The sequence below is a fragment of the Lissotriton helveticus genome, chromosome 11 (genome assembly GCF_964261635.1).
Source record: "Lissotriton helveticus chromosome 11, aLisHel1.1, whole genome shotgun sequence".
NCBI lineage: Eukaryota > Metazoa > Chordata > Amphibia > Caudata > Salamandridae > Lissotriton > Lissotriton helveticus.
In genome coordinates this window covers 1,067,426,623-1,067,453,685 of record NC_136072.1, presented here as the reverse complement: position 1 = coordinate 1,067,453,685, position 27,063 = coordinate 1,067,426,623, and the positions used below count along the sequence as shown (strand labels likewise).

The window sequence follows — 27,063 nt, the reverse complement described above, 5'->3', positions numbered from 1 at the left end:
ATACACTGTGGCCCTCGCCAACCAGTGTTTGTTAGATTTGGGGGAGGAGATAGCCCCTCCCACCGGTGGACCTCCAGTCCACCCTCTTACTCACGCCCCCCAGCTAAGGAGGGCGGAGAGTTGCAGGCAACCCCCGGCTGCTCAGGTCCACAACCGCTGGTAGGACTAACGGGGTGCCATCGCTCCTCCAGGGTCCATCACGAGGACCTCCCTGGGGATATTTGGCTTTAGCACCCTTACTGTGCTCCTGCAGAGGGTACCCCTCTGTACCTTACAGCCTCTGGATCGCCCTGTAACTCCACCACAGCACTTGGTGTGGCCACCGTCACCCCAGGGCCCCCCACCAAGGTAGGCATCTTACCCTTCATCCTGCTGATTCCCAGGCCTCTCCCAGGTGCAAGGTCCCTGTTCACTCTGGACAGGTGAACCCCTTCTTAATCAAAACACCCTGAGTACTTGGAATGCTAAAACCTGTACCTGATAACGCTAAAGCACCTCTGTACCGTGACACTGTTAAATTTCCTGCGCGAGGATACCTGGCCTCCCCTGGCCGGGCTCCTCGCCATACTAATCGAGGGGTAATCCATGACCCCTATAACTCAATGACCCCCAATTAGCTGCTCATCATACCCATGGAGGGCTTCATATCTTACAGCAGTGAAGTCAACTCATGCCTCCCCAGTGTATGACCAAAATGATGGGGAGGGCTGAACACCCCCCCAAAGACTGTCGCAGCTTCTATAGTAAGCTATTCCATCGCATGCCGGGGACCCCAACCAAACTATCTCAGTAGTGTGGCGCAGCTTCTACCCTAAGCTGAGCTCGCGCATGCCTCCCTTCTTGGATGTTGCCCGTCACGCCACACTTAGGACGCATGGACGGCCCTAGCCTAGACCTAGATCCTGGCAAAATAACGAAATGCTCAGTTGCTAGCATCCATAATGGGCACTGCACACCATGGCGTGAGTCCTAGCCGCATAGCAGCATTCACTGATGTAGGTGTCTTGTTGCAACCACTACCCACCCCTCTAGACCGGTCATGGTTAGCATTGCTGAAGATGTGTGGTTACCTCTCACCCGGGTAGGTGGAACATATAGCATGTGCCCCGAAAGCCCTATAGGTGTGATGCTGTGCAGGTGTATTCGAATCATTACACTAAAAGCTGTGCATATCACACCCAGTACAATCGTAATTTGTTCCTGATATTCACTCACTGGTACTAGTTTTTTCCTGCTCAAAAGTGAAAGCTTGAGCCTGTTACTTATGTCCTGACAAGTCCAGATGTGGTATGCAGCAAGCACCTACCCCAGAGAGCTATCATGTTTGGAAAGGATCTTTGACGTGGGGCTTACCTCTCGATCCCTATGCCAAAGATCAGAACACCATAGGAGGTGTACTAGCATGCACGGTTGTATGATGGAACAACTACCACTTGAACAACTACAGTCTAAACAACCACTCCTTAACCACTACTTAGTCAAAACCACTATAGTTTTAACAACAACTATCTTTTACAACTACTATGCCTTTACCTCGCTTGCCTTTACCCCATTAATGTATGTATTTTACTGGTAAGTATAAACGTGTGTGTGTGTGTGTGTGGGGGTATATATATATATATATATATATATATATTACCTACTGGCGATAGCCAGTAGGTATATATAGTTAGGATTGTTTTCCATAGGGAAATCGCAACATTCTATTGGGAATAACTTTGGCGCCGGTTGAGGAATCTTCCTGAAATTGTCCTCCTTAACTTTGCCTCGCGGCGCTCCGGTCCTTCCCTGAAAGTTTGGGGGGGATTCGTCAAGCGGGGGCCGAGATAAAAGGGGGGTCCCAAAACGTGCTTTCCCCATGTTAATTTCCATAGGGCAGTTGGACTCACTTTTAGCCCGAACGGCTGAATGGTTTTCCACCAAACTTGGCAAAATTGTAGGGACTGGTAGCCCGATGTGCCTTTGCTATGTCTCAAGATATGTGCTCCAGTGGTTTTTAGGAAAATTAACTTTGAAAAAATATATATTGGGCTACATTGGGCTATATATATGTTAGAGCCCAAATGTAGCCCAATGTAGCCCAATGTAGCCCAAAGATGGCCACCAGAGACAAAAAAAAACAAATGTAGCCCAAATATCAGCCAGATGTAGCCCAACTATAGCCCAATGACAGGATGTCCCAGAGTGTTCTAAAGAACAACTAGAGCGCTAACGGTCTTACTTATGACAAAAGTATGGCACACCTGAAGTCATCTTGATTGGAATAAAGTGTTAACACTTAAAACATTTAATTTGCAAAGGAACAAAATGAGGGGGTTCATTTTGCCATAGAAATTATGATTAGTGCTGAAGAAAGAAAAATTAGGGCACATTTTGAGTGACTTCTCAAATCCTCTTATATTTCATTAAAAAAATTCTGATATGCAGTCTCCCAAGATGGCCACCAGAGACAAAAGAGCCTGTGCTTAAAAACTCTGTTAGCAAAGCAGGCATTTGAGATTTAAAAAACGTTTTAATATATAAAAACGTTATCCGCTAATAGAATTAGCATTTAAAAAACCTTGCGAATTCAATGAAAAAACCATAGGTTTCAGGCCTTATATAGTTAGGAATTAGCATTTAAAAAACCTTTGAAATTCACTGAAAAAAACATAGGTTTCAGGCCTTATATAGTTAGGAATTAGCATTTAAAAAACCTTGCAAATTCACTGAAAAAACCATAGGTTTCAGGCCTTATATAGTTAGGAATTAGCATTTAAAAAACCTTTGAAATTCACTGAAAAAACCATAGGTTTCAGGAGTTATATAGTTAGGAATTAGCTTTTAAAAAACCTTTGAAATTCACTCAAAAAACTATAAGTTTTAGAGGTGTTATAGTTAGCTGGACATTTTACTCATACAAAACCATTGAAATTGCTCCTATAGTTAGTTGTACTAACTATATTTCACGCACCCGCAATCCACTGCTGATGATGTCACATATTAGATCATTCATGACATGGTCAGTGACATCACTGATGACATCTCAAATGACATCACTGATGACATCACTGATGACATCATCCACGTGACAATCACATACACCTTTTCATACACTATTACAATTTTTCATCACTCTTTGTAAAATACAGAGTATCATATTTAAATCCATTGTCACAGCAATACAAGTATCTAAAAATCCACTCAGTGATTCATAGATGTATACACACATCTAATCACTTACCTATGGATTCACTCATACATGCTGTCAATAAACAATAGAACACTATCAAAAATACTTATACATCTATATCGACATTAAACAACAGCACGCATCCTATTCACATATGAAGTCATCCTACTCACTTATGCAAACAATGGATCATACTTACATATTTACTTAGCAAAACACTTATACAAACACCACTTCTACTATTCATTTAGATAGTAAGTCATACTTAGTGAATTATAAAATCATTATTACAAGTATACAGTTATCCATACAGTCACTCACACAATCATTGTGTCTTATGTATACTTATTTATATACAACAACTGACACAAACACTGCCTTTTATTTTTCTAGTTTGTTGGACCTGTACCATTGAGAAATATATTTGCTCATCACCACACCCATAAAGATATTCACTCACCCAAACAACTGTTAGAACATGTAGTTTTAACTTCATATATCTACTGAATCAACTATTTACACATCTTTGGACAGTCACACACCCCCCACCGAACCACACACACTTTCACACTCCCATACAAATACTCAGTTAACTAATCAATAACTAAATAGACTTTCACATAGCTAGTAACCAACTGTAGAATCAGTTTACAAAACAACTGACAAAGTGATACAGATATTCACACAGTTTAGTCATTATCCACTATATTTAGTGAGACATTATAAATTGGTCAAGTAAACAGTCAATTACACTGCTACTAAATCCTCCATCCAAATATTTATTTATATATATCCACTTATTCTTCAATGCAAATTGCTATATATATAATGCATATTTAAATAACGAAGCAAACCACATTCACTGGATGATGTCATCAGTGATGTCATCAGTGATGTCACTGACCATGTCATGAATGATCTAATATGTGACATCATCAGCAGTGGATTGCGGGTGCGCGAAATATAGTTAGTACAACTAACTATATAGGAGCAATTTCAATGGTTTTGTATGAGTAAAATGTCCAGCTAACTATAACACCACTAAAACTTATAGTTTTTTGAGTGAATATATATATATATATATATATATATATATATATATATATATATGTATGTGTAATGGGTTTGTATGTACCTGTAAAACATTTGCATTTCGTGGTAAAGGCATGCATGCTAAAGACATATGTGTTGTAAAGTTAATATTGGTGAGTATTATACCTATATTACCTACTGGCGGTCGCCAGTAGGTATATATAGTTAGGATTTTTTCTCTATGGGTTTTTTGAAAATTCTATGTCTAATAACTTTGGCGTTTGTGGACGGAATCGGCTGAAATTTTCAGGAAAATGGCACATTTTGTTTCTGAGCAGCCCTTGAAAATTTGGGGGGGGTTCGTCCAGTGGGGGCCGAGAAAAAAGGGGGGTCCCAAAACGTGTTTTTAACATTGAGTTTTCCATAGGGCGGTTGGCCTCACTTTTAGCCCGAACGGCTGAATGGATTTGCACGAAACTTGGCAAAATTGTAGGGACTGGTAGCCCGATGTGCCTTTTGTAGGTCTCAATATATGTGCTCCAGTGGATTTTGAGAAATTAACGTTTAAAAAAAGATATATATCTGTAACAGCGGACCGGTTAGCGCTCTGGTTCGCGGACTTTTCGCGCAACGGAGCTTTGTGAAGCGAAGCTGATTGGTTCTCCGGCGTCTGTCAACATTCCAAACAGTCCGTAGCGGCCGCCATCTTGTCTCTCGGTAGGATCGAGAGACAAGAGGAGGTCAAAACAAAGGGGGAAATAACTATAAGGGGGCATAGTAGATCCTCGCTGACCCCCTAGGTTTGATGTGGAGGTTTTAAAAGGGCCCCGCGGGGCAAAAAAAAATAATAAAAATAATAAATCGAACGGCTGAATGGATTTGCACGAAACTTGGCAAAATATTAGGGACTGGTAGCCCGATGTGCCTTTGCTAGGTCTCAATATATGTGCTCCAGTGGATTTTGAGAAATTAACGTTCAAAAAAAGATATATATCTGTAACAGCGCTCCGCTTCGCGTAACGGAGGTTTGCGAAGCTGATTGGTCATTCTGTCACTGGGCTATAGTTGGGCTACATCTGGCTGATATTTGGGCTACATTTGTTTTTTTGTGTGTCTGGCGGCCATCTTTGGGCTACATTGGGCTACATTGGGCTTCATTGGGCTACATTCGGCTAATTAGCAAATAGCTCATCGCAAACTAGGAATGGTAAAGAATCGCTATTTATTCCTTAAAGTTCGCTATTTAGGAAATGCAAATAACTTTGATGATACATATGGCGGTTCATCTCTAACAAGATAAGAAGCATAGGGATAGATTTATGATGACTGGCGCATCACCAGGGATGTGTTAGTCATTCTGTGCCGCTGTTCCGTCACCTATGGTGTGCTGCATTTACAATGCGGCGCATCACGGGGCAAAAACAGCACAGATGCGTGATGTATCTGTGCCGTAAAGGTGGCGCATTGCTGGAGTTGTATCGCAAGTGTGATGAAGCTCCAGCAAGGGTCGGGGGTGCCCCTGTCGCAGGGTTTCTGTTCTCACACAGAACTGTGGACAGAGGATTGGAACCTCGGCGAATTAGGGTGTCCCAAAACTCACGTTAGTAATCAAAAACTATTTAGCAAGCTAGGTACAGTGTCACATTGGATATAACAAACTCTCAATGTTTAGACAATCCAGAATATGAACTTATAGTACCTCAGGATACGTGGAACTCATGAACAGTCGGTCGTTATATATTTCTTAGAAACCAGAACATGGAGTTAAGAAGAACACATGTGTATTTGAAATGTTTATTTACTAATGCCGTCTTCTCAGGCGTAGTACCTTAGATAATAAAAGTACACATATTATCAGTAGCAAAATTACCAGCATAGTTACTAGTACATAAAAAGTGAATGGTGATAGTATGTTAACATGCTGTAAATGAATAAGAGTTAGCAACACTTATAAGCAGCCGCGGGCCGTGGAGGGAGTTACGGTGAGGCAGGGAGGCGGGGAGGGGGAGAAGCAGGGTGGAGAATACAAGTACACATATTATCAGTAGCAAAATTACCAGCATAGTTACTAGTACATAAAAAGCGAATGGTGACAGTATGTTAACATGCTGTAAATGAATAAGAGTTAGCAACACTTATAAGCAGCCGCGGGCCGTGGAGGGAGTTACGGTGGGGCAGGGAGGCGGGGAGGGGGAGGGGCAAGGTAGAGAGGGCTCCACCCTGCTTCTCCCCCTCCCCGCCTCCCTGCCTCACCGTAACTCCCTCCACGGCCCGCGGCTGCTTATATCTCACCCTCCCTAATACACATATTATATTATTTGCTAAGAAGGTCTCTTTGTGTTGGTTTAGGGCGTGCCCATACTTTAGTGTCTTAGATTTGAAGGAATCACATCAGCATACACCAGCTCTCTCTTCATGTGAACCGCATCAACTGTTGTGTATGTGTGTTCGGCAAAGCAATATAAAACCCGCCTCATGCCCAGAATTGGCAGAAGTTGCACTTATGTTATGAGTATGAAGTCGTGGAGATCAGACCTCATAACAATTCTGTATCGTGTTGTTCTTGAAACTTTAGCACTCGCTGTACAGATATAGTTTAACAAGTAAAGCAGATAGTAGACCAATAACATATTATTCTCATGTAAACCACGATGAACTACTAGGTGGAAAGCTAAAGCAACAACTAAATGTCGTGTGCAGAAGTTGCAAAAAAGGAAAAATGGCGTTTAAACCGGTAATGAGCCCATGCTAACTTAACACGGTGTAAAGATATCCAGGACCTAGATGACACCTCCCCATGATCCGGAAACGAACTGAATAAGATAATAGAAGTGCCATCTCATGAGAGCAGATTGCAAGTTTATATGTGGACGGTCCGCAAGGTAAAGCATTAAAAACTAGGAAAATTCAATGCTAAAGAAAAATAAAACAGCCAAGTACTTTATCGAGTCTTAAGCCAATAGGCAAGGTAAATAATAAAAACTTGACAATTAAGTCAATGAATTGTCAATGAAATGCTAGTACTCAGCATATGAAACATGAAAAAGGTCTATGACATAACTGTGTATGCAAAATAAGCTGCAACAGCCTCCAACAGGAAGTCACCGTCTTCATCCGAAAACAGTTCAGCCATCCAATTTAAAAGCGGAAAAGAACATACGTGCTCTCCCAGCACCGGATCCTCTATCACCATCAGAGGACAGCTCGGTGGGTTTTCAAGAAAGCTGTGTTCCAAGAAAGACTGTGCTGCCGCCAGTAAATTCCAGGGACCAAGTAGTCCATGCATCAATGCCACAGCCATAATCCTTTCGCCAGGACAAACTAACTCGTGAGTAATGATAGGAGTCATCAGCTGATTAAAGTCGACGTCAGGAGAAACCGGTCCGCAGAGACACAAATCAATGGCCCAATCGAAATCACAGGTCAGGCAGTGAAATACAGGCTGGACACAGGTGAAGTAGGAGAACCGAAAAGATAATCCATATGCCGTGCTTAATATCGCCAACGGCATTGTGCCATAATATTCTAGCATGTGATTGCGGAACAGTGTCAGCAGCTGCAGGGTCGGAGGTTGCATAGGAGGGACATCCATATTTAAAAATGTAAAAAAGCACAAGAGCGTCCGCTGGTAATGCAAGTAAAAATGCAATCCACGAACCAGAGTGGAGAAAATGGAATGAAAGGGAGCAGGGATGACTCCAAAGATTTTCTCAAATGAAGTCACGAGACCACTGGTAACAACTTTAAAAAAGTGTGCCAGGGATTTTGTGGAGGATGCGTTAAAGATAGTCGGAAACATGTTGCTGAAATTGAAAGGCAAACCTGTGTACGGGTGTTCGCTATGTGAAGTACGAAAGTTTCACGGGCCGAACTCAAGGCCACCTCTCTCTGAGACAAAAGAGCTCTTATTCTTGTCATGCCGTTGAAACGTGTCCCAAGGTTGGTATTTGTGGCCAGATTGAAAACTCCCTATGTTCATGTGTGGGAGGAAATAGAACATTTCTGCAGCAAATAACCCGTTCACTTACTGTTACGATAAAAGGAATACTTTTAATTAACTCAGAACAATCTTCATTATTGAGCATCAAATAACTACCATTTTCCAACAACTTGAACGTGGGGATGATAGCAGGAACTGGCGTGCCTTGCAACACGCAAGCCATATTTGGTCGGTGTTTGTTGCATGAATCGTGTAACTGTATGTGCCTACACATTAGTGAATGATCTGGCGTCTCAGTGCATTCCTCTCCATTCAGATAAACTTCTTGATCATCTTTGAAACATCTGTATGTGTATGGAAGCGACCAGACCTCATGAACAAAAGCACTACCTAAAGGTTCATAAAGACCTATTGGTATATATTTCATACAATTTGAAAACTTATATAAAGCAAAAGGCAGCGTTATTAAACCGTGGATAAGGCATGTTGCCAAAAAACCCGCAATCCTCTGCTGATGATGTCACTGAGCATGTCATGAATGATGTAATATGTGACATCATCAGTAGTGGATTATGGGTAATAGTATCTCTAGTTTACTCCCCTATAGCTGTCTTTCTTTTAACATAAGTGTGTGTTTCCTTCCCTTATACTTACTGTTTTTGGTTCGCTTCCAGTTCGCGTACCAGCGAGCGAACTAGGAAGCGAACTAAGAGAAATAGAGGTTGGCACAGTTCCAAATATTGTACCAATTTTTTAATAACGGGGAGGTAGTTCTGAAAAGAACTTTTTTTTTTATTTTTCTGAACATTTTTTTAATGTTTTTGAATTTTTCGGAACAGTTTTATATTTTTTTGGGTTTTTCTTGGAGGGGGCAATGAAAACGATTCATTGTAAAGGGCTCAACAGGAGCAACAAAACAAAAAAAAGAAGTATTTATTATTTTGGGCGTTTCGGACAAACTTGCATATGATAGTCAATAGCTCTGTTGATCAGAGTGATGCTTCTTTCTCCGTAGGAAATGAATCCATCGCAAAATACGCAGGTGTGTTTTACTTCACCAAATCTCATTTGTATATTTGGCACCATCTCCCTGCCCTCTGGTCCCGTTACTTCCGGTACAACAGATCTTCTGGCCATAATAGGGAGATTATCTAGGTCGTTCCGAAACTGTGCAGCACTGTAGTTGTTAGGATGCCACCTAGTCATATGGCGATGCATTGTGTAGTTTCCGAAACTGTATTTTTTGTCGGTCCCTCTGGACAGTCTATCTTGACATATAAGGCAAGTTACGTATCTTGCATTTACTTTTTTCTGACCTTTGGGAATTTTAAAAAATTGCCAAATGAAGTTTTCTTTCCGGTGAGACGTCTTGGGCTGCTCAGGCAAAAACTGCCTCTCTTCGTGCTCGTCCTCCTGTTCCTCTTCTTCTTCTTCTTGTTGAATTACAACTTGAGCAGGTGGTCCTCTCTTCCTTGGAGGTGGTGGAGGTGGTGGGGAAGCACCAGCTGAAGCTACTAAAGAAGCCATTGCTCAGTGATCACAAAGGGTCTTTCTCTCACAATGATGAAAGTCAGAGTGAGGAAAGAAGGAGGGATTTTCATCATTTGGGAAAAACAAGAGTTCTCAACCAATCAAAAGTGTTCATTTTAGATTATATGACCTAGTCTTACATCATTAGGAAACCAAAAGTGAAATGAACCAATGAAAAGTGTTATTACCAAGTCACATGACTTGCTGTGTTTACGTTAAGCGCTTTGCAGGGCCTCCCGGTTTGCTTCCAGAAACCTGCGCTTTGGCACTCGCTTCGCGTACCAGTTCGCTAACGTAGCACGTCATATGACGTATCACGCGACAACGTGGAACGTCATGCGGACGGGAGGCGTCACGATGTTGTTTTCTAACGCGGCACTTGCGGTAAAGAAACGTTTACCGGCTCGCGGTCTATTTCGCGGCATCAAGGTCAGCTAACGGGAAGCTTCCCGATTCGCGAAGCGGGAACGAAGAAAAAAAAATATTTAAAAAAAAAATTATTCATAAACATATAAAATATATTTTTGGATTTAAAGAAGAATACATTTTACAGCTACAGATATTAGCTGTTAAAAAACCAATGAAATTCACAGAAAAAACCATAGGTTATAGACCATATATAGTTAGGAATTAGCATTTACAAAACCTTGAAAATTCACTGAAAAAACCATAGGTTATAGACCATATATAGTTAGGAATTAGCATTTAGAAAACCTTATTTTACTCACACAAAACCATTGAAATTCCATATATAGTTAGTTGCACTAACTATATATCGCGCACCCGCAATCCACTGCTGATGATGTCACATATTACATCATTCATGACATGGTCAGTGACATCACTGATGACATCACTGATGACATCTCAAATGACATCACTGATGACAACATCCAGTGACTGTATGTTTCTGTAAAGTTAAAATATGTCTTAGATATTGAAGAATGAGTGGATGTATAAGTGTCTGGATGAAGGATTTAGTAGGTGCGTGACTGACTGTATGAGTGAGTGATTAAATGTGTCTCACTGAATGCATGGGTTAGTGACTAAACTGTCTTAATTTGTGCATCATTATGTCTGTTGTGATGTAAACTGCTGCATGTGTTGATCATTAGCTATACGAGAGGCTATATGTGTTATTAATTGGTTGCCCAAGTATTTCTATGGGAGATTGAGTTTGTGTGGGGGTGGCTGGGAGGTGTGTGACTCTGTGCATAGATGTGTGAGCAGTTGATTCACTAGGTGTATGAGTTCAAGAGTGCATGTGGAAAAAGCTACATGGGCGGTTGACTGTGTGCATGAGTGTATTGATGAGTGAATGGATATCTCAATGCTACATGTCATAGTAAGTACATATGTAAAACACAGTACATGTGAGAGTTGGCATATATAAATAACTGTGCATGAGAGCCACTGAATGTGTGAGTGGCTGTATGGATCATTGTGAACTTGTATCAGGGATTGTATAAGAGAGTAAATATGTGTTAGTATATGTTTGAATAAGTAAGGTGTGTATAACTGTATAGTTGAGGAAATGGAGGTGAGATTGTTTCTTTGCATGACTGACTAGGTGTGTGAGTAACTCCATGGATGAGTGACAGTGTGTGAGTGTCTGTATACACTGAGTGTATCTAAGGTTATATTAGAGTCTGAAGAGGTTTATCGTATTAGCACAAGAATGATGTCAAATGAGATGTCATCAGTGATGTCATCAGTGATGTCATTTGAGATGTCATCAGTGATGTCATCAGTGATGTCACTGACCATGTCATGAATGATGTAATATGTGACATGATCAGCAGTGGATTGCGGGTGCGCGATATATAGTTAGTGCAACTAACTATATATGGAATTTCAATGGTTTTGTGTGAGTAAAATAAGGTTTTCTAAATGCTAATTCCTAACTATATATGGTCTATAACCTATGGTTTTTTTCAGTGAATATATATATATATATATATATATATATATATATATATATATATATATCAAACACATCCAATCCGGCGTAATCCCTCCTTCGATCACAGAAAGGAACAACACGGGAGCCGTGGCCTCTATTCTTAGTGCAGATTTATTCAAACACACGTTTGTTTTTCTGCTTTCTTGTGCCTCAGTCTACCGAGGCACAAGATGGCTGCCAACAATTTCTGTTTTGGAGTGTTGACAGACAGTGGCAGCCAACCAGCACGAGCTGCATGCTCATTGGCTTTCAACACTTCAAACCAGGATGTGTTGGCAGCCATCTTGTGCTCGGTAGACCGAGGCACAAGAAATCAGAAAAACAAATGTGTAGAACACAAGAAGAGGGCAGGGTAGAAACACCCTGACCCCCAGGCCTGCCCAGGTGGTCCCACAAGGACCCCCAAGGCCCAAAAAATGTTTTTTTAAAACCCGGTCTGTTGTTTTTCGAATTACCCCCCGGGGGGACCAAATCGCTGGGGCATAGTGATAAAGAAGTGTGGGGGGGCCCGAATCCCCCCCGCACTCTGCCCCGGGGACCGCTGTCCCCCGGGGCAAAGCAATGCAGCCCCCTGGCGCATACTGGAGGCTCCTGGTGGGCTAGTTGGCCCCCAGGGACCCCCAGTATGCAAGGGGAATTAGTTCCCCCTCTGCAAATGCGCCAGGGGGCTGCGTTGCAGAGAGGTGTAAAAAGGGGCATAGCCTCATTACACCTCTCTGCAATGCAGCCCCCTTGCGCATACTGGAGGTTCCAGGTGGGCTAGTTGGCCCCCAGGGACCCTCAGTATGCAAGGAGAATTAGTTCCCCCTCTGCAAACGCGCTAGGGGGCTGCGTTGCAGAGAGGTGTAAAAAGGGGCATAGCCTCATTACACCGCTCTGCAATGCAGCCCCCCGGCGCATACTGGAGGTTCCAGGTGGGCTAGTTGGCCCCCAGGGACCCCTAGTATGCAAAGGGAATTAGTTCCCCCTCTGCAAACGCGCCCGGGGGCTGTGCTGCAGAGAAGTGTAAAAAAGGGTGTGGTCTCATTACACCTCTCTGCAATGCAGCCCCCTGGGGAATACTGGAGGTTCCTGGTGGGCTAGTTGGCCCCCAGGGACCACCAGTATGCAAGGGGAATTAGTTCCCCCTCTGCAAACGCGTCAGGGGGCTACGTTGCAGAGAGGTGTAAAAACATTTTTTTTCAATTTATATTATATTAAAAATATGTAATGTAATTTAAAAAATAAAATAACTAAAAATAAATATTTTAAAATAATGTAGTAAATCAGTATAAAAAATATAACAATTAATACATTTAAAGATTATCATTTACAAAACCATTGAAATTCACTGAAAAAACCATAGGTTTCAGCCACGTTATAGTTAGGAATTACCATTTAAAAAACCTTTGAAATTCCCCCGTTATAGTGAGTTGTACTCACTATAACTTGCGCGCCCGCAATCCACTGCTGATGCTGTCACATATTACATCATTCATGACATGGTCAGTGACTTCACTGATGACATCTCAAATGACATCACTAATGACATCACTGATGACATCATCCTTGTGAAAGAGTGGCAGACCTCCTCTCAGCGTAGTGTAACCCTTGATACACACATTCAAAAATAGAAACTAAAATTTTCAAAAAAATGGAGATACCAATTCCAGTTAGAACAACCTATTCAGTAATTCCAAAATCTACATACACATCCAGTCATTCACTAACAGTTCTATATGGGCACTCATACATATACTCACTCATCATATGTACTCATACACCTATACATCTTATTACACACGGACACTCATCTGTAGAGTTACTCACACACAAACTCAGAAGAATCCTGTGGCTGCTGTTCTGCCATTTTGATATGAAAAAAGCTGGAACAAAGCAGAGATCCTTCTCTCAGGAAACTAAAAGAGACAGTGAGGGAAGTGGGTGGGGTTTTTCAAGATTCTGGAAAAGAAACTACTATAAACCAATCAAAAGTGTTGTTTTTATGTCACATGACTTTACGTGCACGCAACGTGTGCGCACGCATGCGTGCACGTTGCGCGACCGTTGCATATAAATGACGTTTTACCCAATTGTCGTAAAAGCTTTTAAAAACGTGAAAAGGAGGCAGGGAAGAGACTCCCAGACCCCCTAGGCCTTCTCATGGGGTCCCTGAAGGACCCCGAAGGGCAAAAAAAACATTTTTTTTTTTTTTTTTTTTTTTTTTTTTTAAATCGAGAGGTGCGCGCACGTTGCTTGCATCCTCGAGGCAGAACGGAGTCAAAAACAATAGTGGAGAACGTGAAAAGGGGGCAAAGTAGAGACTCCCTGACCCCCTAGGCCTTCTCCAGGGGTCTCTGAAGGACCCCGAAGGGCAAAAAAAACATTTTTATATTTTTTTAAATCACGAGGTGCGCACACGTTGCGCGCACGTTGAAAAAAAAATTAATTGACAAATCTGACTGTTTATATTTTGATTGAAGATGTAGACTATACTGTTTAACTTTATCCAAATCATAAAAACTAGCTGTGCCGTTGCATATTACAGGATACAGTCAATGTATTACACTATACAAAGGCAGTTTGTTGGAAAATAAATATATATAAAATATAAAAATTGATACAGAAATTAGCATTTTAAAAACCTTGCAAATTCACTGAAAAAACCATAGGTTTCAGGCCTGATATAGTTAGGAATTAGCATTTAAAAAACCTTAGAAATTCACTGAAAAAAACATAGGTGTTATAGTTAGCTGGACATTTCACTCATACAAAACCATTGAAATTCCTCCGATATAGTTAGTTGTACTAACTATATCTCTCGCGCCCGCAATCCACTGCTGATGATGTCACATATTACATCATTCATGACATGGTCAGTGACATCACTGATGACATCTCAAATGACATCACTGATGACATCGTCCACGTGGCGATACAACTCATCATACACTAGTATAACCTTTTGTCACTCACTGTAAAATACAGAGTACCATATTTAAATCCATTGACACACCGATACAAGTTTCTAAAAAACCACTCAGTGATTCCTAGATCTATACACACATCTAATCACTTTACTACAGATTCACTCATACATGCAGTCAATGATCAATACAACACTATCAAATATACTCATACACCTATATCAACATTACACACCAGCACACATCCTATTCACTTATAAAGTCATCCTATTCACTTATGTAAACAATGGATCATACTTACATTTACTTGGCTATACACTTATACAAACACCACTTTATCTATTCATATAGATAGTAAATTATACTTAGTGTGTTATAAAATCACTATTACAAGTATACAGTTATCTATACAGTCACGCATACAATCAGTGAGTCTTACGTATACTTATTTATAAACAACAACTGACATATACATTGCCTTTTATTTTTCTACTTTGTTGGACATGTACCATTAAGAGAGATATTTGCTCTTCAGTCACCCAAACAACTGTTATAACATGTAGTCTTAACGTCATATACCTACTAAATCAACAATTCACACATCTTTGGGCAGTCACACACCTCCCACCGAACCACACACACATTCACTCTCCCATACAAATACTTAGCTAACTAATCAATAACTAATATAGACTTTCAAATAGCTAGTAACCAACTTGAGAAGTAGTTTTTACAACAACTGACAAAGTGATACAGATGTTCACACAGTTTAGTCACTATCCAATATATTTAGAGAGACACTTTAAATTAGTCAAGTAAACAGTCAATCACACTGCTACTAAATCCTCCATCCAGATATTTATATATCCACTTATTCTTCAATGCAAATTGCTATATATATAATACATATTTAAATAACAAAGCAAACCACATTCACTGGATGATGTCATCAGTGATGTCACTGACCATGTCATGAATGATGTAATATGTGTCATCATCAGCAGTGGATTGCGGGCGCGCGAGATATAGTTAATACAACTAACCATATCGGAGGAATTTCAATGGTTTTGTATGAGTGAAATGTCCAGCTAACTATAACACCCCTAAAATCTACAGTTTTTTCAGTGAATGTCTAAAGTTTTTTTAAATGCTAATTCCTAACTATATCAGGCCTGAAACCTATGTTTTTTCAGGGAATATATATATATATATATATATATATATATATATATATATATATATATATATATATATATATATATATATATATATATATATATATACACATATATATTACACGAAATACTTACCAAAATACTCTACAAAACCTTATAAAATACAGCCAGCCACCGTTTTTTCAATAGTAATACATATTTCATATACAGTCCAAGACTGCCATCTACTGGCCAGAGGTAGTTGTTAATTCATTAGTGGTTAAAAGACTTGTGATTCAGGTTCAGTCGTTGTTAAGGAGTTGTGGTTCAGGTACTTCGTTGTGAATGAGTCGTTGTAGAGGTCGTTTTCCGGCTGGACACCTGAGACCTATAGATTATGCCCTCCCAAATCATGTTTGTGAGCCTCCCAGTGTAGGGCTCTATAAACAGCCGCCCGTGTAACACCACACAAAACAAGATTTTACAAGGCCCGTTTCGGCAAACGGTCATATTGGTCGAAACCCAATATTAGCGTGTGGCAAAGACTGGTACTCAGTGAGCGCCGTTTCCTCTGCAAAATTGACTCCAATGCTCCACTCGCCACTGCAGCCCTCGTCAACGCTGCACCTCTTCCCGCAAAGCGGTGTCAGCCAATGCCTCCTTGCACCAGTCGGGCACAGCTGGCTTAACCCCAAAGCGTTACTACCGGCGGTCTAAAATCGTACTGGCAAAAGAAGAGCAGAGGCCACAACACAATTAAACGATGCGAGAGCCGTAAGCGCCAAAACTGCTCTCCTCAACAACCAAACCGAACCGTGCCTGCCCGCTCCCCGAGCTATGCCAAACGCCCAGGCCGCAAGCCCGTACTGCTTCCCCCGCACACAACACACCGCCAGGCCTCGCCAAGGGACCAAGTACCACAAAATAGGGCAAACCCTAGCGGCCCCACATGCCACCATTCACTCCCGGGACCGTGCACATGGGGACCTCAAGGGGGGCAGGGTGTAAAGTGATGGTTTCCTTGTAGATAAGAAGAGTCAGGAGACGTTGTTGAAGTCGTTAGTTAAGGTTTATTATTATAAACCAAAGCACACCACAGGAGCACATCCGCACTCAGTAAACTCCAACTGTAGAAGTGGCAAACTTACAGTTGAAGCTTACAGGCAAGAAGTGTCACGAGAGATGCGTCTCTTGAAAGATAACATTCTTCAAGAGACGCGCGTGATATAATACATCATAAGAAACAATGCACGTGAGTAACATATTAACATAATGCACGTGAACATCAGAATAATACTTACTTAACTCTATGAACTCTACATCTCCTCCCTCTTTACCAAATAAAGAAACTGAAAGAAAACTTAACTATAAGAAATGAAGCTTAACTAAAATAATAATCTCTAAAGCGAGTGGGAAAGGAGCAGTTTCTATGAGTTCTAGATGTACCATTAGAAACATGAGTAAAGGTGGATGAACAAGCAGTATCATCATTCTCAATATTGTCAGGAACAGAAAGTGAAGTCTCAAGTGAAGGTGAAATTTCTTCATTTGAAACTTGGGTGACTTGAGAAGGAGAAGTGGTATCATTGGAAATTGGAAATTCCAACTGTGGTAAATCAAGAAAAGAACAAGAATGATTTCCATTTTCATTCTTGGTTCTGAGGATGCTCTTGGCTTGTTCAGAGGTTAACTTAACAAGTGAACGTTTATTACGCCACCCTCTTTTATCTAAAAATAAAGAACCTTTGGACACCTTAAGTACTTGGGTAGGATGTGAAAACTTAGATAGGCCTTTCTTAACTCTATCTACGGATTTAAACATGACCCAATCACCTACTGCAAAAATTTCAGGGGTAGATACAACTTTGGCATTAAAATTCCGTCTTTGTACAGCTTGTTGTTTCTCAACATTACCTTTAAGTTTTAATTTGTCAGAACAGGCTAGACAAACAGTTTTCTCTGAAATTAAATTTTTAATCCAGGAAGGACAAACAGTACCATGTGGGTTTCTTTTTTTAAGTAATCTGAAAGGTGATATGCCTGTGGTGGAGTGTGGGGTAACCAGGTATGCCCAAACTTTTTCTCTTAGGAAAACCTCAACGTTTTCCTTACAAGAATAAGCAGTCTGAATGCCCTCTTTTAAAAATCGGTTCATTCGCTCAATCAAACCATTTGATGCAGGGGAATACAGGGCTACTCTCAAGTGTTTGATATCAAACTTCTTGAAGAATTCCTCCATAACGTTAGAGCAAAAATGCGAACCATTGTCACTGACAACTTCTTTGGGGGGACCTTCCATTCTAAAAATCCTTTGTAAGAATCTTATGGCTGAAACAGAATCTGGGTTGGTACAAAAATCAAAGTCAAACCACTTGGAGTAATAGTCTACAACAGAGATTATGTAGCGTTGAGATTGAGGAAGAATTTCAAAGGGTCCGGAAAAATCAATGGCCAATTTGACCCAAGGGTCATCAGGAATGGGAACATTATGTAATGATACATTTTGTAACTTCCAATGCTTATCAGAAGCTAAGCAAGTGCTACAGGCATCAATCCAATCATTGACATTCCTTTCCATGGCCGGCCACCAGAAATGCTCCTTTAATTTGCGTGAGGTCCCGCCTACACCTAAATGACCTTGATGCGCAGTAAAAAATAATTTTTTGCGTAAAATTAAAGGTGGAATACATCGATCACCTCTAAAAATGATTCCATTAACAATTGTCAAATCTTCAGAAACCTGTGCAAAGGACTTCAAAGAGGCAGGAAGAGAACGAATTTTGGGCCAGCCTGAAATTATTAAATTTTTCACTGCTACTAGAGTTTCATCTTCAGCATAGTATTTGAACCAATCTTCCTCAGATATAGAAAGAGGAGAGAGAATTAAATCCTCCAAGGAGGCAACGACGCACTCAATATCATTTCCAAGTACATCATTATTATTTTCTAAAGGCAACCTAGAGAGAGCATCAGCTCTCATGTTTCTGCCTCCAGCAATGTGGTGAATGCTGAAATTGAAGTCATTCAATTTGGAAAGAATTCTAACTAACCTTGAAGAGGCTTTACCAGTGCCGTTTCCATTTAAGAGATGTATTAAAGGTTTATGATCAGTGTATAATAAAAATTGAGAGCCCCAAATGTAGATTTTAAATTTTTCTACAGCCCAGACACAACACAGGGCCTCTTTTTCAATGGTGCTGTAATTGTATTCAGCATTGCTGAGTGATTTTGACGCAAAGCCAATGGTGTGTTCTACTGAACCATTCCATTGACAAAGAACAGCACCAAGACCTTTTTGACTTGCGTCTACATAAATGCCACACTTACGACCTGGTGTAAAGGATGATAGAGCTGGAGAATTTATGATGACTTTCTTAATGTTATTGAAAGCTAAATCTGCTTCATCATTCCACAAAAATGAAACATCTTTTTTTATTAAAATCCTAAGAGGTTGAACCAATTGAGAATAATTCATAACAAATCTCAAATAATATTCGGTGAGACCAAGAAATGATCTCAAAGTATCTTTGTTGTTTGGAATAGGTACATTTTGAATGGCCTGAGTGAGAGAAAGTTTGGGTTTGATACCCATGGTGGAAATGGAATGACCTAAGTAGTCTAATTCCTCCACAAAAAACTTGCACTTTTTTTTACCAAGGGTGATTCCAACATCCCTGAAGCGAGATAGTACAATACGTAAATCTTTAATATGTTCATCAACATTTTTTGAGTGAATTAAAACATCATCTTGATATGCTTGCACACCCTTAATATTACATAAAACGCTGTCCATAAATTTTTGAAAAACACTTGCGGCACTTGCTAAACCAAAAGGGAGTCTCAGATATTTAAAGGCCCCAAAAGGAGTAATAAATGTGGTAAGTTCAGATGAACATTTGGTCAAGGGAATTTGGTGGTAAGCGCTCCTTAAATCTAAGAGTGTAAACAATTTGGAATCAGCAAGTCCGGTGAGAAGCTCTTGAATTCTAGGTAAGGGATAACAGTCAATTAAAATATTTTGATTTAATGATCGAAGGTCGGCACACAAACGAATGCTAGAATCTTTCTTTTTAACGACCACGATCGGACTGACCCATAAAGATGAATCAACAGCTTCAATTATTTTCTCATTTACCATCTTCAAAAGTACTTTTTTTAAATCATCTCTCACATTGAGAGGAACATTTCTCAATTTGTGTATAACAGGAATAGCATTTGGTTTGAGGCGAATGCGATGTTCATAGTTCTTAATCATACCAATAGAATCATTAAAGACTTCTGGGAAATCTGAAATGATTTTGTTAACTATCTCTACATCAATGAAATTAATAAAGGACACATCACATTGTTCATTTATCTGAACAGGACAATCAGAACCAGGGACAAGTTTGAGACCCATTTTGGCAAGATCTTGCCATCCAACAATGCATTTTCCATCAGTTGCAACATAAACCTTTGTATATATACTTCTGCCCAAACAAGTTACACTAGTAATGAAAAACCCCCACATTTCAATGCTTTTCCCAGCATATGCTTTTGGTATGATATCCAATGGTTCAAGAGTAATTCTGGAAGACCAGTGAGTATTGAACAGCAAATCAGATATAATAGTAACGGGGGCACCTGAATCTGCCATCATGTCAATTGTTAAATGATCAACAATTACCTGGCAAGTTGGATCTTTTGCGTGTCCCAGACCATTGGAATCAACCATACAAATAGAAACTGAATGAATAGAAAGAATTTCTTTTTCAATTAAGTTTCTACTAGGAGTAGCAATTTCAACAGTATTAATAGTAGTATTTTTCATTTCAGAGTCAATAAATTGAACATCATCAGAGTTTTCACCTGTAAAGCAAGAAATGTTATTAATCTGAGAACTTTTTCGGTTACGACAAACAGTTTGAAAATGCCCAGTTTTTTGACAAAAGGTGCACTTTTTCCCTTGGGCTGGACAAATTGGGCTGTTACTCAAGTGTGTTTTAGAACCACAACGAAAACAAAAGGTATTTGTTCTCCTTTGAAAAGGTTTCTGGAAGGGCCTATTTCTAGTATAAACAGCATTAATATTTAAATCAGGTTGAGGAAAAGAAGTAGTTTCAGTAATGCATTTAGAAGATATGATCGATCTTTCGATACCTTTAGCTATTTCTAATACTTCAGATAAGGAAGGGTCTCTGCAACTCAATATTCTTTCTTGAATCTTCTTGTGACAGCAATTATATACAAACTGGTCTCTCAAAGCAGTTTCTAGGTAAGTTCCGAAACTGCACTCAGCAGCAAGGTTTCTCAAAGCAGAAATGAATTCTTCGATAGACTCATCCTGTTTTTGACGTCTTTTCATGAAATTAAAACGTTCAAGTATGACACTAGGCAGTTCAAGGAATTTCCTTTTCAATTTTAACACTGCAGCAGAATATTCATTAATATCACCTCCACCACTAGAAGATGGAAGAGGTTTGGGTAAATTGTTAAAAATCTGTCTGCCTTCTTTACCTAAATTGCTATAAAGGATTGCCAATTTTCTCTTAGGAGAGTATTCATCTGCTCCTATGGCAATTAAATAACTTTCAAAGTTTTGAAACCAATGTCTCCAAGGTTCTTTAGGCTTTCCAGGTACTGGTAAAAAATAATTCAATGTAACTATCTGCTGGTTCGTGGCCATGTTGTTTATAGTAATGAAAAATTTGTAAAGTCAAATTTGTAAAATTTAAATTCACTGAAAATTGTTTGATTATTCCTTTAAAACTCTTAAAAAGAGATAAAATTCAATATAATCTTTGGAAAACCGCTCACCGTAAATCCTTTAAACGAGTAAATGAGGTTGTTTCCTTTCCGACTCTTCCGATCGGTAACTTGTTGTCATGGTAATGTGGAAACAATCCAAAATGGCCTCCAAGTGTAATTACGCTCCTGTACGCATGCGCGATGACGTATGCTCGAGACGAGATGATGATCTCGCTCACGTCATGGGTGATGCGCAGCCGGGCCCGTCAAAAACTGAAGAAATGCATAAAATTATGCAAAATTTCAAGAAGACGGCCAATCAGCGGCGGATTTTCCGGTAGTGGAGCTTGAAGAGGTCTTGAAGTTGGCGGTGATGGTAGGTGGGATCGTGCAAGGTAGGTGATGTGCTCTTTTTTGATTAAATTGAAGGTCCTCGTCGCCAAATGTAAAGTGATGGTTTCCTTGTAGATAAGAAGAGTCAGGAGACGTTGTTGAAGTCGTTAGTTAAGGTTTATTATTATAAACCAAAGCACACCACAGGAGCACATCCGCACTCAGTAAACTCCAACTGTAGAAGTGACAAACTTACAGTTGAAGCTTACAGGCAAGAAGTGTCACGAGAGATGCGTCTCTTGAAAGATAACATTCTTCAAGAGACGCGCGTGATATAATACATCATAAGAAACAATGCACGTGAGTAACATATTAACATAATGCACGTGAACATCAGAATAATACTTACTTAACTCTATGAACTCTACACAGGGGCACGACCCTGGATGCCTGCACACCCCTGATAACACCGATGCGACGCTAGATGAGCGGCACGCCGCATCCCACACCATTCGAGGCCTCAGTACAACAAAGGCAGTCCAACACAAGCGACGCCACATGCCTCCTATCATTCCAGAGGATGTGCACCAGAGGACCTCCCGGGGTGCAGGGCAGGGGCTTAGAGCACGCGACCCGCAGCTTGGCCTCTGTACCCCCACTGCCCCCGCCCAAATACGGCATGATGCCTGAAAACACAACCTCTGAAAGCACAACCCATCCACGAGAGCAAACAAGACCCCTCCTTTCGTAAATGTGGTGCCCCTGAAGGCCCGCACCCCCGGGAAGGTAGAGGAAACGACTCACCACAACAGAAACCACCCAGGGGACCGGAGGGAAAAACAGCACCCCGACGCCAGACCAGGCCTCTGGACGGAGCGACCAGAAGGCACGCAAACGGCGTCAAGGCAGCTTAACAAAACGGGGGATCAGTGGGCAGGAGAGGTATATGTACCTCTCCCCCAGCCCCCTCCTGCCCGGAAGTGACGTGGACAAGGGAGACCCTCGAGGGCCCCGAACACTGGGAGGCTGACTCGTCATGTGCCATCCTGTGGCACTAAGGGGGCCGCCCTCTTAGGAGGGCCCCCTTCGTGGGCCAATTGCAGCCCTGCAGTGTTAGAAGCCGCCAAGCGGTCCAACAGAATCAATGCCCACTCCCCTCATCACATGCATGGTTCATTTGAAGCAGAACCAGGCCAGTGCTTCCTCCTACCCATACATTCGGATCCAATGAGAGCTCAGATTATTTATTTTTTATTTTACAGTTTTATATAGCGTGAACTTGACCCGAATTGGGTATCATAGCACCAGTTGCATTACATGAAGACAGACACATTCATTTTTTTTAGGCACAGGGAGATTAAATGATTTGCCCAGAATCACAGGATGTTCAGCATCATTGCCGAGACTCGAACCCAGTTCCCAAGATTCGAGGTCGACCCCCCCTAGCCGTTAGACCAACACCTCTCCCCATTGGCCAGGGAACACTCATCTGATGCCACTCACCCTCCGGGCAACTCAACTGCCAGTGCAAGATTTTCTAAAACCCAGGAAGCACAAAACTGAGCGAGTGTCTTGGAAACTTTTACCTTCATTAACTTGGACCCAACTACGGTCTTGCACGTTCATGTCTTTCATATCTCTAATGAGATGGGAAATATGTTAAGCAAGACATTTCCGTTTGAATTAAATGTTTTTACTTTAAGTGATTCCCAAGCTCATTGGTGCCTTTGCTTATGAAATTAATATGTATGTTTTTCCATGGGTGAAAATTACAAGTGATATTTCTGCCCTTTTGTATCTGGTAATATATATTGTGCTAGCGGTTGATGCATATAGTGTTCAAAATGTAAGAAGACTACCGCAGTGTGCTAAATAAAAGCATAACATGGTCCTACATGTCCTTGTTTTTTTTATGAATGCCTGACATTAATGTAAAGAGTTTGAAATTGAAAAACGAAGGTGTCCTTCTGTAATGGAACTGGTGCTCATGTACAGCGCTCCAAAGCCTTCAGGTAGAGTCTGCGCAAACTAGATCTGCAAATAAAATGATAATATACTAGGAATGCCCAGCTTCTTAAAGTAGACTATTCACTACTCCAATGTGCGTTGTACCAGGCCTCTGACCGTGCGATTGGCAGTTGCTAGGTCTGCTATGATATATTTACTGCATATTTATGGTTGTATTATGCCTGCGCATTTACTTTGCCTATTCTCCTTTATTGTTTTAATGTTGCTTGCAGTGTCTTGTAATGTATGCTGCAAGTGGGAGCAGGTGATACTGCCCAGTGCTCGACTGTGTCTAATAGAGGGGATCTGGTGTGGACAGTAAACAGGAGAGGAATTCGATTAGACAAATTGGGCTAGAGATCGGGAAAAGTGGGAGAGGAGAAAAGGGGCTGGATGTGAGGAGGAAAAGTAATTCCGGAAATAAATGAAACCACTGTTGTTCGATTAGCTTTTGGTCTTCCTCCTCTAGAAACAGGCTCCACTTGGTGAATGATAAACCCTCCACTTTTCCTTATACCCCGGCCCAGACCCAAATAGCCCTCAGGCTATGTTAAAGTCTATGAAATATAATAAAATAAACATGTGTGTTTTATATAGGTTTCAGTAGGCTTTTGCCATACGAGTCTGTTTTCTAGCTTCTTTAGGGAATGGCATCGATGTAATCAGTGCATTACATGAGAATGTCCTGCAATTGTGTGGGAAACATCATTAACAACGAAGGCAGTACTACGCGTAACGTTTACAACGAGGCACTTACCACGTAAACGTCTTTCCAACGCGTATGCCTTCAACGATCGTATTTACCACGAAAAAAAAACCCGAAGGATTAAAAAGGGGGGTTGGGGGGGGTCTCCCCCCCCATAAAAAAACGATCCCGCCGTGCCGAAAAAAACAGTGTCATAAGAGAGGAAGCGGAATAAACTTCCGTTTCCTCTTTATGACGTAAGAACGACGTGGCAAAGAAGATGAGGGGAAAACGAATTCCGTGGTAACGCATGCGTGGAAAAGGCATGCGTTGCAACGGAATTCGTGGTAACAACATATAACCGAACATGTCAGTTACACCAATGGAGGCAAAGAGATCACCATGGAGCTGTGCGCTACAAACAAAAAAACTTGTTTTGACTGTTCACTTCTTGGTGTGCCTTTAAATCACCATAACAAATTCCACAACCCCTCACTACAAAAATAACTGATGTTCTCACCTATGTCTTAGATGCCCTTATTCCTCCGGTGTGCTCTGTCCTCGGCCATGGATTGCACGACTTCACCTTTATTGTCTCATCTTGGCTGCACTCTTGTCTCACCTGTGACGTCATTTACTTGATTCCTCGCTTATCGCATTGTGCTACCACTTCTCGGGTGTATTCCGACTTTTTCCCCCTCAGGGCAGATTTATGAAGGCCTTGCGCCGCCGGTGCGTCACTTTTAACATGGGAAAAAGTGACGCACCGGCGGCGCAGCGCCTTCATAAATCTGCCCCAATATTTAAGACTGCTGCAGGGTTTGTGTACTTGGGCTGTTCCAGCTAAATATTTCTGTCACACTGGTGTGCGCAGTGTGGAAAGTGGCGCAGCTGGACGTGGAAAGTGGCGCAGCTGGACACGGAAAGGTGGCTCAGATCGTAGTATTAAACATATAAGTAACAATGGGGTCCTATGCTGATTAATGATGTGGAACCCTGTTGTTTAAAAGGAGAATGAGGACAGTGTAACAGCCTATCGCCCTATCCACTATGCCTGTTTTCTCAAACATGCAGACTGTCATCACTTCCAACTTACGCTCTTATATACAACATTGCTTATCTATGTTCTTCTACCTGTTCTCACACGTCACGTGCCTATGCTTTTCACAGGGCAAACATGTCAAGAATATCTCAACCCTACACCTGTTCAATGCCTGACAACCATCTTGCTCCTGTGTCCCTGGTCAGCCTACAGAGAACGATGCAACGTGGAATGTTGAGTTTGCATTCTTTGATTGAAATGGCAGTTGGGCCGATGGGGAGGTGGAGGGGAAAAATGAGAAAACGCTCTGGGTGAGCCTTCACTTGTAGCTTTATATGAGTACAGAAATAGTGTGGAGTCCTACACCGAAAGACATCTTTAAAGAGATTGCAGTGATCTGGCTACATACATCCCTCTCAACTGGTTTCCGCGTCCTTCCTGTGACTTGCTATCCTCACACATCATCTTTCTTTTGGTTTCCCACCTTCTTCACTGGATAACCCCATTTTCTGGCCGCCCTCACCCATAAGGATGTCCTCACGTCTCATCTATGAATTGCTCGTCCACGCTACTCTGGTTCGGCTGTCCTCACAATTAATCTCGCATCAGTCGTCCCTAATTTACCCAAGGTGGCCAAACTATCACCCTGGCCTATCTGACTTTTGGCTCGTGTAGCTAGGCTCGATTCATCCTAACTCCTCGTACCAGCTGCGGCTTCATTCGGCCCTTAACTGACAACTCCATATAAATGAGGACTCCCTTCTCCTAATGTCCCACTTACCACTGATCTTCCCGTGCCTGCCCACTTTTGCCGCCCCATCACCCCTGCCCCACGCCCCAGGTCACCACTTAAGCGTCTAAAAAATCCTGTGTGAACAGCCCATTCCACTTACCACAGACCCCTCACGCCCACCCACGTACACTCATAATCTTATCCATTTACTAACCTTCCCCAGAAAGCACATGCTCCTCCTGTCATTCCCACCCGCTTTGCGTGGTCATTTGACCCCGAACCCCCTCACCTATGGTTATTTCCACCTCCACCTGCTCCTTCTGCACGGTCCTATAGAAGAGCAGGGTTATGGCTTGTTCCTCGGGCGAAGACTCTTCCAGGAACTCCAGTATCCGCTGCTCGTTCTTTCCGTCGTTCCGGGTCAGCAAGTCCTCGAAGCAGGTAGGGTCGGACAAGCTGAATGCGGCGTACACCCGGTCCCGCAGCCATTGCACCCGCCGATCGTCCATTTCTCCCGGCACAGTCTGTGTCAACTCCAAGCGTCCCTTCACTATGGCAACAGAACATGGGCGGACTTACGGAGCGTCACAAAGTGAACTGCGCGTGCCTGCACACGTTGTTTAATTAAAACTGAAAACGGACAAAAGAGTGTCGCCGTCAAGCCACCAATTTAACACCAATCGTAAACAGGTGTAGTAGAGTACGGTCGCAATGACCTGTGTTGGAGTGGCAAACTGGGGGCATATTTGCAACAAAATGACGCAGCACCACAAGCAATTTTGCTGTGCTGAGCTGCATCATTTAAAAGCACAAGGATGCTTCATATTTACAACATGTGG

General features: G+C 41.6%; 1 protein-coding gene across 2 annotated transcripts in view; it reads right to left on the bottom strand.

Annotated features, from left to right (window-relative positions):
* Positions 1 to 26,759, bottom strand: part of DNAH10 (dynein axonemal heavy chain 10) — a 2,445,728-nt gene extending 2,418,969 nt beyond the window's left edge. For both annotated transcript variants that reach the window (XM_078667623.1, XM_078667624.1), the window contains exon 1: positions 26,514 to 26,759. In XM_078667623.1, the coding sequence (XP_078523749.1) occupies positions 26,514 to 26,733 (220 nt within the window). In that variant the 5' untranslated portion in view covers positions 26,734 to 26,759. The remainder of the gene's footprint in view (positions 1 to 26,513) is intronic.
* Between the last annotated feature and the right edge of the window lie 304 nt (positions 26,760 to 27,063).